Source organism: Diceros bicornis, chromosome 39, assembly GCF_020826845.1.
Source record: "Diceros bicornis minor isolate mBicDic1 chromosome 39, mDicBic1.mat.cur, whole genome shotgun sequence".
Classification (NCBI taxonomy): Eukaryota; Metazoa; Chordata; class Mammalia; order Perissodactyla; family Rhinocerotidae; genus Diceros; species Diceros bicornis.
In genome coordinates, this window is record NC_080778.1 from 17,752,856 (window position 1) to 17,765,912 (window position 13,057).

At 41.2% G+C, this 13,057-nt stretch overlaps 1 protein-coding gene across 6 annotated transcripts in view; it reads right to left on the minus strand.

Moving 5' to 3' along the window:
* Nucleotides 1-4,392: 4,392 nt before the first annotated feature.
* PLEKHG1 (pleckstrin homology and RhoGEF domain containing G1) overlaps nucleotides 4,393-13,057 on the minus strand; it is a 229,177-nt gene continuing 220,512 nt past the window's right edge. For all 6 annotated transcript variants that reach the window (XM_058534149.1, XM_058534146.1, XM_058534150.1 and 3 more), the window contains one exon: nucleotides 4,393-7,890. In XM_058534149.1, the coding sequence (XP_058390132.1) occupies nucleotides 6,830-7,890 (1,061 nt within the window). In that variant the 3' untranslated portion in view covers nucleotides 4,393-6,829. The remainder of the gene's footprint in view (nucleotides 7,891-13,057) is intronic.

Below are 13,057 nucleotides of genomic sequence, written 5' to 3' on the forward strand. Positions count from 1 at the left end.
TTGCTGATGAAGACCGGCCCTGAGCTAACATCTATTGCCAATCCTCCTCTTTTTTTTTTCCCCAAAGCCCCAGTAGATAGTTGTGTCATAGCTGCACATCCTTCTAGTTGCTGTATGTGGGACGCGGCCTCAGCATGGCCGGGGAAGCGGTGCGTCCGTGCCTGCCGGGATCCCAACCCGGGCCGCCAGCAGCGGAGCGCGCGCGCGTAACCGCTAAGCCACGGGGCCGGCCTGGTACATATATCTTTAACCACAGCTGATGATTTTCTGAGAATAAATTCCTAGATGTATAATTACGGGGTCAAAGATTATGAATTTTTGATGTTATTGCTCCATATTACCAAATTCATTTCTGAAAAATCTATACCAACTTATAGTCTCATTTACTTGGGAGTAACCATCTCTCTCCATCCTTGACAATTTGGGGTAATAATTTTAACGAAATTTCTGTATGGCCTGGAATTACATGATTGTTCTGCAACAACTCTCTATGGGTTTCTTGCACTTCGCATTTCTTCCTGTCTTGTATTAGTCTTGTTCCAGGCTATCATTGCAAGGACATTTGTATAGTAAACAGCCTTGGAAAACAGAGATAGTGTCTCCTTCTGGGGCAGGAGCAGATATGTTTGCTGTCCAGAGAGTGAAGATAATGTCTCCCTTCAGGGCAAAGATTGGGCAGGTTTGCTAGTAGCAAAGGTTAGGGATTTTTGATTTAAGATTAGGGATTTAAGATTAGGGATTCCTAAATTTAGGGTTCCTGAGCTGTGACACAAAGCCACTGTGTTTAGTGTGCACCTGGGCTGCTCTGCACTGCCCCCGTGGGCCTGGTGGAGCAAAAGGGGAACCGAGGCACTCGAGAAGCTCCTGCTGCCTGCTGTGCTGGGAGTCAAGACATCCTTTAGCTCCGACCTAGGAGTCTTGTGTCTTCTGCCAACATCCATGAAACTGAGGCAGGCTAACATGTTAGCTTGCAAACCGAGCACAATCTCAGACCCTTTACAGTTGCTAACAGTAATTTCGGAGCTGAGTGTTAAGGAACACGCAGGTTTTCTCCTGGATGGTGAGGGAAGGGCCGTGCGGAAAAAGGGAGCAGCTCCTACAAAGGCAGAGACAGATTTTGGAGGGCTTTGTAGAGGATTTGATTCTGTTTGTGTTTAGAAATATTATGCTGGCTAAGATTGGAGGGATAGAGGTGAGCAAGTGTGTTCGTGGGGAAAACAGTGGCAAGACAGCCAGGGAGGAAGCCGTGGTAGTAGGCCAAGACAAAGGTACAAATTCGAGCAAGGAGCTTCAGAGGAATTAGGAGTGCTAGACTGGGGAGAATGACAACTCGGGTGGAGATGTCCTGTGGGAAAAATTCTCCTCGCACTCAGGAGGCAAGTCTGAACTAGAGATGGTGTTTTAGGAGATGGAGTATAAATGGTATTTTAAACCTTAGGTGAGTTCACGATATTAGAGGTGAATGGAGTGGAGACCCTCTGGTCTCACAAACCTGAGGCTTACAGAGGCCAGGCAGATGATATAAACTAGTGAAGTGGACCAGGTCAAAAATTTGCCCCAAGAAGCAATAGGTTCTGCAGACTTTCTATGACGTATGTTCATTTTACGTTAAGAGGAGAGCTTTTACTTTCTGTCTAAAACATTTGCGTTCAAGTGCTCCATGGTTGTTTTAAATTTGCTGACCGAGTCTATAGTCTATAACAGAGACAAAGGAACAGTCTCCTCAAAGGTTAAGGCAAGTCACTACCTTTTAGGGTGATTTTCATCTTTGGACTCCCTCCTTGGATCTCAGAGTCACCCTATCAGAATCCAGGCCAGATCTTTTTTTTTTTTTTTTAAAGAAGCTGGCAATTTGGATTTTTATGTTTAACCTCTTTAAAGTTGTGCCAGCCAGATTCAGCCTCTGGGCCACCAGTTTACAGCCTCTGATTTAACTGGTCTATACAAAAAGGAATCAGCTTACCCCATGGTCTTGTGGTGGTTATATGAGAACTACATGGAGAGCCATACATGGCCATACAAACAATAGGATATTTGCGGGCTTGTATTTGACCCACAGAGCAGATAATTTGCTCACTATCCAAGCTGTGTTCTTTTACGTTGAGCTGAATAAACATGGTTTTACAACCAATGAAGTGGAACTGCTAGCTTCTCTCTTTCCTATTGTGTGATGCATGGTGACTAAGCCATCGTCAGGAAAATCGAGCTTTGTGGTTTTTCATAGATACATAAAGTGAACTTTGCCCAAGGGCATATGCCACTATTGTAAAGTGGGCAAGTTTGTCTTTTGGCACCAAAAATCTCAGCATTCTGGGCCCTTCTCTTCCAACCTCACTTGACTTCAACCCCACAGCTGCATGCTAGGTTGCTCTATGCTCTTCTCACATCATCAAAACCAGGTGTTGGGAAAGGCATTTGGTCTAAACAATTTCAGGGAAGGGTGTGATAATCCAACTCTCATATGACCATGTAGATTCTTAGCTTAAAAGGTTACTGGAAATCTCACTCTGGTATTCTATCAACCAAGAGATGGAAAAGGGGCACAGAGTCTTTTCCTTGACCTACTGAATAGGAACTCTAATGATAGGTAGTCGATGACACTGGATTCCGGAGGGTGGGTGCTGTGAATTTTAAAAAGCAACTTAGTCGGGGGCCGGCCCGGTGGTGTAGCTGTTAAGTTTGTGTGCTCCGGTTTGGCAACGTGGGATTCGCGGGTTCGGATCCCAGGCACGGACTTACGCACTGCTCATCAAGCCATGCTGTGGTGGCGTCCCATATACAAAATAGAGGAAGATGGGCACAGATGTTAGCTCAGGGCTAATCTCCCTCAGCAAACAAAATAAAAGACATATAGACATGTTAATTAGCAAAGTTGAAGCAGTTTCTTTTATTGTAACCCCTTTCTGGCTGATAGAATTGAGTGTAGCTACCGCTGTCCAGATAGAGGAAGTTATGTAGCATAGAGAATGTGAGAGCTCTTGAAGTATTAACATTTGCTCTTGAAAATAGAAATTAAATTTTTCTTTACATCAAGACTACTTAACAGACAAATGTTATGCATGTTTAACAGCTGTATTTATAGCTCATTACAAACCTGCTGATTTTAAAGATTTTTTTTCTTTCCCCTAAGGATTTATGTGTAGAATTTACACAGGGCATGGGTTTTCCTTTTTTTGTTTTATTTTGTGAGGAAGGTCAGCCCTGAGCTAACATCCATGCTAATCCTCCTCTTTTTGCTGAGGAAGACTGGCTCTGAGGTAACATCTATTGCCAATCCTCCTCCTTTATTTCCCCAAAGCCCCAGTAGATAGTTGCATGTCACAGTTGCACATCCTTCTAGTTGCTGTATGTGGGACGCGGCCTCAGCATAGCTGAAGAAGCGGTGCGTCAGTGCGTACCCAGGATCCGAACCCGGGCCGCCAGTAGCAGAAGGTGCACACTTAACCGCTAAGCCACGGGGCCAGCCTCATGGGCATGGGTTTTCTAATGTCATTTGCTTCTCTACAACTGAACTCTTATGACTTACAGAAAACTCCATCTATTTTCAACCTCAAGGTGGAACAACAAGATTAGGTAAGTCTGATGGATCCTCAGTATGTTTAGAAACTCTCTACTCCAAATTTATTTATTTATTTTTTTTGCTGAGGAAGATTTTGCCTGGAGCTAACATCCGCTGCCAATCTTCCTCTTTTTGTTGCTTGAAGAAGATTCACCCTTAGCTAACAACTGTGCCACTCTTCCTCTACTTTGTATGTGGGTCACTGCCACAGCATGGCTGACGAGTGGGGTATGTCCACGCCCGGGATCTGAACCAGCGAACCCAGGCTGCCAAAGTGGAGCACGCGGAACTTTAACCAGTAGGCCGTGAGACCATTTTCCTCTGTATGAGGAAAGTTAGGCAACCTATATTTTCATTTAATGGGGTAGGGTATTATGCTTATATTTGGAAATAAAATTGCTTTAGAAAGTGTCTGTAATTATCAAATTTATTAGCATGCTTTGTTCCCTGTAAAATTTTTGTCTATCAAAGAAAATTCAGAACATGAAGTTACACAAAAAAACCTTAATTTGTGCCAAAAAATTTTATATTAATTTTTGATTCAATGAAATAGTTAAAAGGATGCCTTCTGTTACTACAAAGTAAAAAAATAAAAAAGATAATCTAGTGATTGATCTAACTTAGCCACCTATCAAGAAAACAAATACCATCCCGGACAAAATTCAACATTTTAAAAGAAATCCAAAGACACAGGAAATGGTCTGTCACGGGCCACTGAAACACGGGATATCATCATTACCCTGAACCATTTTCTGCATGGCCCATAAGGCAAGACCAAGTATTTTAACTAAATGTCACTTAGAAAAATCTTGACCATTCTAGAATAAACACATAAATTCACACTGTAATTTACTTTGTACTTTACAAACTTTATTAAATAATGAGCATTACTAACTTTCATTATCTTATATACAGTATTTAAACTATGTTTTCCTAGATGCATTTTTTTTTTGCACGAAGAATAGAGTACGTGAAAAGTGAACTTATAAAAAAAACTGAACCTTCAGTACAGAGACCTAATAAGAACTTGACATACTTTTAAGTACATATAACTTTTTTCCCCAATTATATACATCCCTATCCCATTTCCAAAAAAAAACTATTTTAAACAAAAGCACTTAATTGATAACTTTGAGGAAAAATAAGAACATGATTATGTATATACACACAGCTCTCAAAATCTGCATCCTGGCTGACAGAAGTGTTCTATAAAAGTACAGATTTGTCCTGGAACCTACAGACAACCACCGAGACATTTTATACAGTAAGACATCCACCTTCGTGCAGCGGGGTGTAGTCCTATAGGTGACATCAAGGTCAGGCAACAAGACACCGGTGTGAAGAATTAATAATTTCTGAGAGGAAGACCCCACAGTAATATGGATAATACAGTATTTGGGTCATACAAACTAAAAAGCAAAAACGGGAAACAGCATTCCTGGGACGAGAGGCAGGTAACTTTGTTTTGTAAAAGCACTTACAAATACCTCTTGTAAGTCTAAGAATATGCTTTCTTACCATGCTTCTCTTTTCTGATGCTGCTTACCTCGAAAACTCCTATCATTTTTAAAGAAAGACAATGAAAGAGGAATGTGTGCAGAACCATGCTAGTCAATATGGACTTTGTTTCATAAGCTACAAGAAGAAGAGTATGGAACAGCAAGAAACTGGGGTAATTTTTGGTTATTGAAAAAAAAAAAAAAAGAATGCCTTAGGTACCTGGGTGTAACATAAGGATGGTCACATTTTATGTTTTACAGTTAAGAAAACGAGGCATAGGAATTAAAAAGAGGAAATGAATGATGGTTTAAGATGTCACCGATTCAAATCAACATCATCGCTCAACTTTAAATGAAGAGCCCAGATCCCCTTTCCCTACACATATTATCGTATCTTTTAAAACGAAAACTGAGAGGCTGGCGGAGGAGCCACAGAATGCAAAATGGCTTAAAATGAGAATACAAAGGCCACTGTTTGAGAAAACATTCTTGTTGCATTGACGAGAGTCTTCAATAAAATAGAATATTTTTATAAAGTAGCAACAAATCTGCCTTCATTTTTCTCTTTAGCTTCTTTGATTTTGCTTTTTACTCATAAGGTCTTATTTTTGTTTTTCTGTTTCCTTCCATAAAGAGTTATATTAGTATGTAGTATCACAATGAACCGCTATTTAAAGACCATAATTACAACATAAAAGATGTTATTAGTTAGAACTTGGTAACCAAAGATTCTGTTTTTTTATATGCCTCACAACAATGAAAAAAGGGCCCCCATGCTTTGTCTGGATTAGAAAATAAATTTCACTGCAGTCAACGAAATCTTCAAGGTTAGGATCAGGTCATTTGGCTGAGTATAAAACTCACGCAAGTCCATATACAAAGCTGCTCTGCACAGGGTAACTTTAAAGTGCTTTGTTTTATTTTAGCTTATGGTTTACTTCGTGTTGATTAGACAGGCACAAAAAATAGTATGAAGGGCTCTATTTCCCCCCTCTTTCAATTGTAATATGATGAGATAATCAAGTTGTTCTCAGATGTCGACGCGTCTTTTCTAATAAGTCAATGTGTTCTTTCTTGCGCTTGGTTTTAAGCCATTAAAGGAATCATTCATTTTACCCCAGACATCAAAAAATAAACATGAAAAGCAGCACATTCTCCAGGCCTTGTCCAGGAATACAGTTAAGGATTTTTGCTAGAGAAAACTGGTCTTGCTAAATTCTCATTTCCAATAGTTACACAATTTCTGCATTATAATGAACTGATGTAGGAATACGAGCCTAGAAACCCTAAAATGGACACCATAGATTATACTCCAATTAGAGATCTCTAGCTTCAATTATTCTAGGGTCTTGCCACAAATGTAACAAAAATGTCAGATATAAACATCATCCTTTAGACGTGGCTTCTGGATAACACGAGAGGATTATTGCATTTCTTAAAGTCTGGGCACAATTGTCAGGATATGGGGGCAAAAATCTCATGGCCACGTGTTAAAAAAAAAAAGCCTACAAATTTTCGAGTAAGATTGACTTACATGAAACATGAAGACAATCAGTATCAGAAAATACACTGTTAGATGCTGATATTTGCTACAGTACAATCCTGGCTGGATCCTCAGCCATTTCAAAAAGTTGTGCTGTTAAAAGAAAGTATATTTTACACCTCTGGTTGTTACAAAATTGTTTTAATTTGGTACAGATAAAACACCTCTCAGTATTTGTAATTTATGAGCAGAATAAGAAATTAATTCAGGCAGCTGCTACTAAGAACCTTAGGCAAAGCTGCTTGAACTAAGACATTGAAATTTTTCCCTTAGAGACTGGACAATATTTTGCTGATTGGGAGAAGGCCCCCTCCAGAGATAGTCATTCAGTTTATCAGAATCATCACACGATGTCAGATATGGCGAAATCCCCAGTTTGCCGCTCACTGACTTTTTTGGAGTACACGGACTACTCAAAGAGCACGACGTCTTGTTGCTGCAGACCTCAGAAAAGTCAGCATCCGTAATCTTTGGGTCAGATTTCCTTCTACGATTGTGAGAAGACTCTAGCTCTGACTCATCTTCCTCTGACTTTATTTCCACATAGTCATCTTCATCTCCTTCAGTCTCTTTGAAATTGGAAAAATAGTTCTGTGTGGCTATTTGGGCATTTAAAGGTGAATGTCTGTTCACTACCAGAACTTTCTGTGAGTCTTGGAGTGTGAGATCTGAGCGTTTTTCGGTGCCCTGTTGACACGAGTCAGTAATACCTGGCAGCACATCCTGGTGACTCTCGCACCTTGAGCTTTTGTGTAAAGACAGCAGCTGTTTCTTTTCCGTTTCACTAGGGTAGTTGATGGAGTCCACTGACTTGTTTATTAAGATTGAGGAAGATGACTGGGACCTGTTATAAGGCTGAGACTTAGCGCTGATTCCTTTCCGACCCAAAGAGTTGTAAAGATGGCCCTGACGTGAGTTCTCTTTGTGGGGCTGGCTGACCACCACACTGTGTCTCTGTATGGAGCCCAGCAGAGGGTCGGAGGTTTGAAGAGAAGGCACGGAGCAAGCTGTGGACAACTGTCTTGGACTACTTTTTGTATTGATCTCGAAAGTGGGATATTTGGACTTCAAGTCTTGCTCTGGTCGGAGACAGAAATCTGCTAACTCTCCGTTACTATAGGTTGAATGCAGAAGCCAATCCTCGCTACCACACTGGGCCTGGGAAGGTGATGTAGACCTGAGGATGGAAGATTCTTGAGGGCTGGCCCAGTCATCCTTCTGAGTCTTAGCGGGAGTCTCTCTGAATACGATCTGGTCATATAGTTGGGAATACTCAGCAATCCTGGCACCTGGAAGGCAAATATTGAAACAATAAATATACACAGGATTATTTCTACAGGTGAAGATTAAGCAAATAAGAATATAACATTCTATTTATTTTTTTTAACTTTATTTATTTATTTTTCCCCCCAAAGCCCCAGTAGATAGTTGTATGTCATAGTTGCACATCCTTCTAGTTGCTGTATGTGGGACGCGGCCTCAGCATGGCTGGAGAAGCGGTGCGTCATGCGCGCCTGGGATCCGAACCCGGGCCGCCAGCAGCGGAGTGCGCGCACTTAACCGCCAAGCCACGAGGCCAGCCCTAGAATATCACATTCTAACAAACATATTTTAAAAACTTAAACAGTAGACAGGACTTTTAAGTTAAGTTTGAGGATGTGTAACCATTGAAAAGAAAGCAACACAAACTAATAAAATAACCTGCTGTTTAATAAAAAATAAAAATGCCACCTAAAAGTTGATTTAATTTGATCTAATTCTGGATTATTTTATTTCCACAGCAGGTCTGCACATGTTCGTTACTTGTAATGAAAATTTCTAGTGTTCTTTACAAGCATGAAATAGTGGCAGTGCTAAAAAGAGGCATTATAAAAACAAGACAGTCAGCACTTAAACCTGGTCAATGAAAAGTAGCTCAAGTAGTCATTAAAAGAAGCATGACCACCATCCACCAAGCAATGGCTACCCCTGGCTTCTCACCAGACTTGATTGCTCTCAGACAACTACTCCCAGAAAAGTCCGCTCCCAATGGCTGCTCTCGTTGTTCTTGTTTCCAGACAGCCTTCTACTGCCTCTATCTGGGGAACCAATGTCTATGGGAGGTCCTCCCTTCCAGTTCTTCAAAACCATGTGTATTGACTGACCAACACCTCCCTTCATATCTCCAAGAAGCCAGGCACTGAGGTTGATGCCTCCAAGACATTAGGAATGAACCATCTGTGCATATAATCGATAATCAAATGTTCTCTAATATTGGTTCCAGAACAGGATTTGACTGGTACTTCCACAAAAGCTATCACCACTTCAAATGAAGCTATGCGGCCATTCTGCTTTCAGCTCCACTTCTGAACACAGACATTTCTAAAGACACTAACAGAACCACGAAATGGACAGAGCATTCCCCTGGGCTAGGAATGATGTAAGAAAAAAAGCCCAGAGATGTCAATTTTGAGAGCTGTCTTCCCCTCCACTCCTCAATCCAGGTACTCACATGACCACCCCAGAATCAAAGAATTCCATGTGCCCTACAAATTGCTCAGACCACATCTACAGAGTCTCTACAAAGGGAATCTAGCCTACATAGGATGACCAGCAAGTGAAATCACATTTTCTTCTTTAAGTTATCTATATTTTTAGTAACCTGTTGTTAGTACATTATTCCTTGAATTTAAACTAAATATTGAGTTTCTGCCATTTCTTTCCAGTCTATCTTCTATGAGGACAGAAAACAATCTGTTATTCTGTGTGCCCTTTAATTGCAACCCCCTCGAACTGCTTGCCCCGTAGTCCCTGAAATCAGGGTATATAGTCTGTTTAACATCTCATTATAGATCCTATATTCAGATCCTTCAGGTTTTCAAGTCTAAATTCCTTCTAAGGACAGAGATTATTAGCTTAGAATTTTTAGTAACAAAAACTTGAGCTATTATTCCTTAAAGAACATATTAGAGACTCTCAATACCAATTAAGATTTGGCAACCCCTTAAGAGACTGAAAGTCTACATGGACACCAAGGTGCCCATGTTAGCCATCCTGAAATCTACAACGTTTTGTTAACTATGAAACCCAACCAAAGGCAGGTGGACCTTTGGTCAGCAGTCCCACCTGAAAGCCAGATGGTTTTGCCCAAGCCACTCTCATCTACACTATGGCCCTGAGCCTGATCCCACAGCTGAATCTGGAAGGTTCTGAACTTTCACAAGGTTCCAAGATGACAATTTTGGGGGAAGCAGTGAAAGCTAATTAAAAAATTCAGTTAAACTACTCCAGTATCAAAATTTAACCATGAAGTCTTGTGAGAACAATTAGCTCTTGACTTGAGAACACGGTGGCCCAGATAATCTGAAACCATGTATTATCCAAAATATCCGTAGAATTTCTCGTCTTTTTCTTCCTTATCACACTCTCTTCTCCTTCCTTTGCTTAAACAGATCCTATTTACCTCTCAAGACCTTCCATAAGCCCTATCCCTTCCATGAATCCATTTCCAACTGATTTTTCTTCTCTGATGACTTATGTACTTAATGTGCACCATAATACTTAGCTATTGGTTATACACACATGCATGTACATGCATGCATGCACGCATACAATCCTGTGTTGCTAGTTGTTTTATATGGGCTAGTTTATTACTTGAGCTAGTCCATGAGCTTTTAATCTTGGAGAACAATCCCCACAGAGCACCAAGCATAGTTCTAGATAGAAAGTGGTCTTAAGAACTGCTTAATCACTCAGATAATTTCTGGACTGCCTCCTTTTATTTTAAGCATAGTGTTAAAAATAGATGTGCTTTCCCTAAGACCACAGCACTGAGAGTGGAAAGGCAGCCTAGAAACCAGGGGCATGGTAGGAAGGGGGAAGCAGGAAGACAGCCTTTGATTAAAACGCTTCCTATAGATAACTCATAATGGGCACAGTTTATCTTGTGATAATAAAAAGTTGACCATTTATAAATGCAGAATAAAAAGTACCTCACAAATAGACAATTTACCGTGCCAATCTAAGTTTTTGCTTTTTTGGTCTCAGCTTCATCTCTTAAGAGAGTCTATAATTTGCTTGATGCCAATGTGAACAAGAGACGGGCTTCCAGAGCAACGGCTGTCATTAAATAGATTCCCTTAGCCACATGCATAGGAAATAGCCAGCCCGAGAGGACACCTCTAGCCTAAAAAGCTTAGTGTTAGCCAGCTGGATCAAAGTTGTCCCTAATCCTTAGTTTGGTATTAATAATCTTTATAGAACATGTACATTATCATTATGTGACAACCCCAGACTGTCTCTGGTTTATTTCTCCTTTGTAGGTTTCAAAGGTAGAGTTCTTACGATTCCAGATAAAAATTTGAAGTGATCCTTGCTGAGAGAAGTAGGAAATATTGTTTCAAGACAGAGGATGTTACAGTCAATGTGTCTGATGTTGCTTGAGATGTAGACCAAAGCATAAAATGTTATGTTGCCTTCCCTACTTGACACAAGGAGGAAAATTCCTCAAGCCTGTATAGAGTTTTCTCCTACGTAAAACATCACAAGAAAATCGGCATTCAAAGGCCTCCGTGGTGTCAAGGGCCATCAGGAGGAGCCTGACTGAATGAGATGGCCAGCACGCTACAACAGGCTCTAAAAGGTGGGAGCGACTAGACCTGGCTGGGTGATTTATAGGCGGATATCTGACCCGGGGCCTGTAGACCCCGGCTAGAGAGGTCAATAAAGGTGCTCGAGAGTTTCAGCAGGTGAATAGGGTGCTCCTCCTTCCGTACAACACCGAGAGCAAGCTCCTGGCAAAGTGGCAAGGCCCACACGAAGAAGTCTGGAGAATCGGTCCAGTCGATTACGACGTCCTGTGCCCAGATAAACAAGAGAGAGAAAAGGAGTCATCACGTCAACTGATTGAAAGCCTAGTGGGCACAGGAAGTGGTCTCGATCCACCCAGATGGAAGGTTCCTCAGGTCCAAGAGATGGCAGGCCCTAGGGACGTGCTCCTGCCAGACAGCAGGGGGAGACTCCACTCTCAGAAGATGACTTTGGAGAGATCTTCTCCTCTTTGTTGGGGAGAACGTCGATAGTAGCCCACCATGTCAAGAAAGGACCCTGACACAAAAGAAAAGATCCTATGGGGTCCCAAGAAGACGCCAGCAAGCAAACGAAAAAGGAGAACAAAACAAAAGCAAAAAGAAGCAAAAGAAAACCCTAAAGGGAACTCTATTAATACTTAAAGGGTGGGTAAAAAAGAAGACTATTTTGTAAGCCCTAATGATTAAGTATTGAAGGACATGCTTCTCTCAAGGTTAGAGTTTTGCATTTTAATGGATGATCCATATTCAAAATAACCTGGCTCAGGACAATACCATTTTTCAAATGACAGTTTGCTGTCATAATCCATCATCATCAGAAACCTCAGTATTATATTTTTTCTCATTCTGAGGAGCCCTAACCTAGATTCAGTCAACGGTTGCACTGCCAATACACCACTGTTTCCAATGCCATCTATGCTCCTAAAATATTCCTTCTGCATCTGGAACTCGGTCACTTTTTCTACATATGACAAACCAGCTTAGCAACATGAGTGTTGGAAAGGGGACATGAAGTAATTCAGCATATTACTGCAAGGAGAAAAATACATGCCATCTAGTCTCTCTCACATTCATACAAAAATCAATTTTAACCTTTATTTTCTTTAAAAGGAAGAATAACAGCTCAAAGAGAGTCTGTAAAATCCTTCAGGTAGCAATTCCAGGGCTTAACTTCCCTGTCTGTTAATATAATTTTATTTATTTATTTATTTTTCCCCCAAAGCCCCAGTAGATAGTTGTATGTCATAGTTGCACATCCTTCTAGTTGCTGTATGTGGGACGCGGCCTCAGCATGGCTGGAGAAGCGGTGCATCAGTGCGCACCCGGGATCCGAACCCGGGCCGCCAGCATTGGAGTGCGAGTACTTAACTGCTAAGCCACGGGGCTGGCCCATCCCTGTCTGTTAATACAATTTTACTGTATGATTAGTTCTAGGAAAAGAGTAAAGCTTTAGACAATCCTTAAATACTCCCAAACTTATAAAAAAAGGATTCCCTATAGATTCTTGTCACGTCACTTGTAGATTCGTGAAGGGCTTGGAGATCCCCTTCTTATTCTTTGGTTTCCATGGAGATAAAGAAATCAACCCCAAAGAATGGAGGTTAGTGGCATCAACCTGGCCAGATGAGCCATGTCACCATCAAGCTGGGTATCTGAATGTGCCCTGATACTGGGCCACCTGGTTTTGCCATTAATTGGAGAACTATCTCCTCTCATTTGATACTGAGCTGGCCCTTTGTCAGAAAATCTAGTGCAAAGATTCTTAAAATATGACTGAAAGCCTACATTGTTTAAAAATGCAGATTCCTAGGCCTACCCCCCAAAACCTCTCTGGATCTGTGGCTCCTCAGGTGAGGGCCACGGCCCTTGGGTTTTTCTTTCCACAACA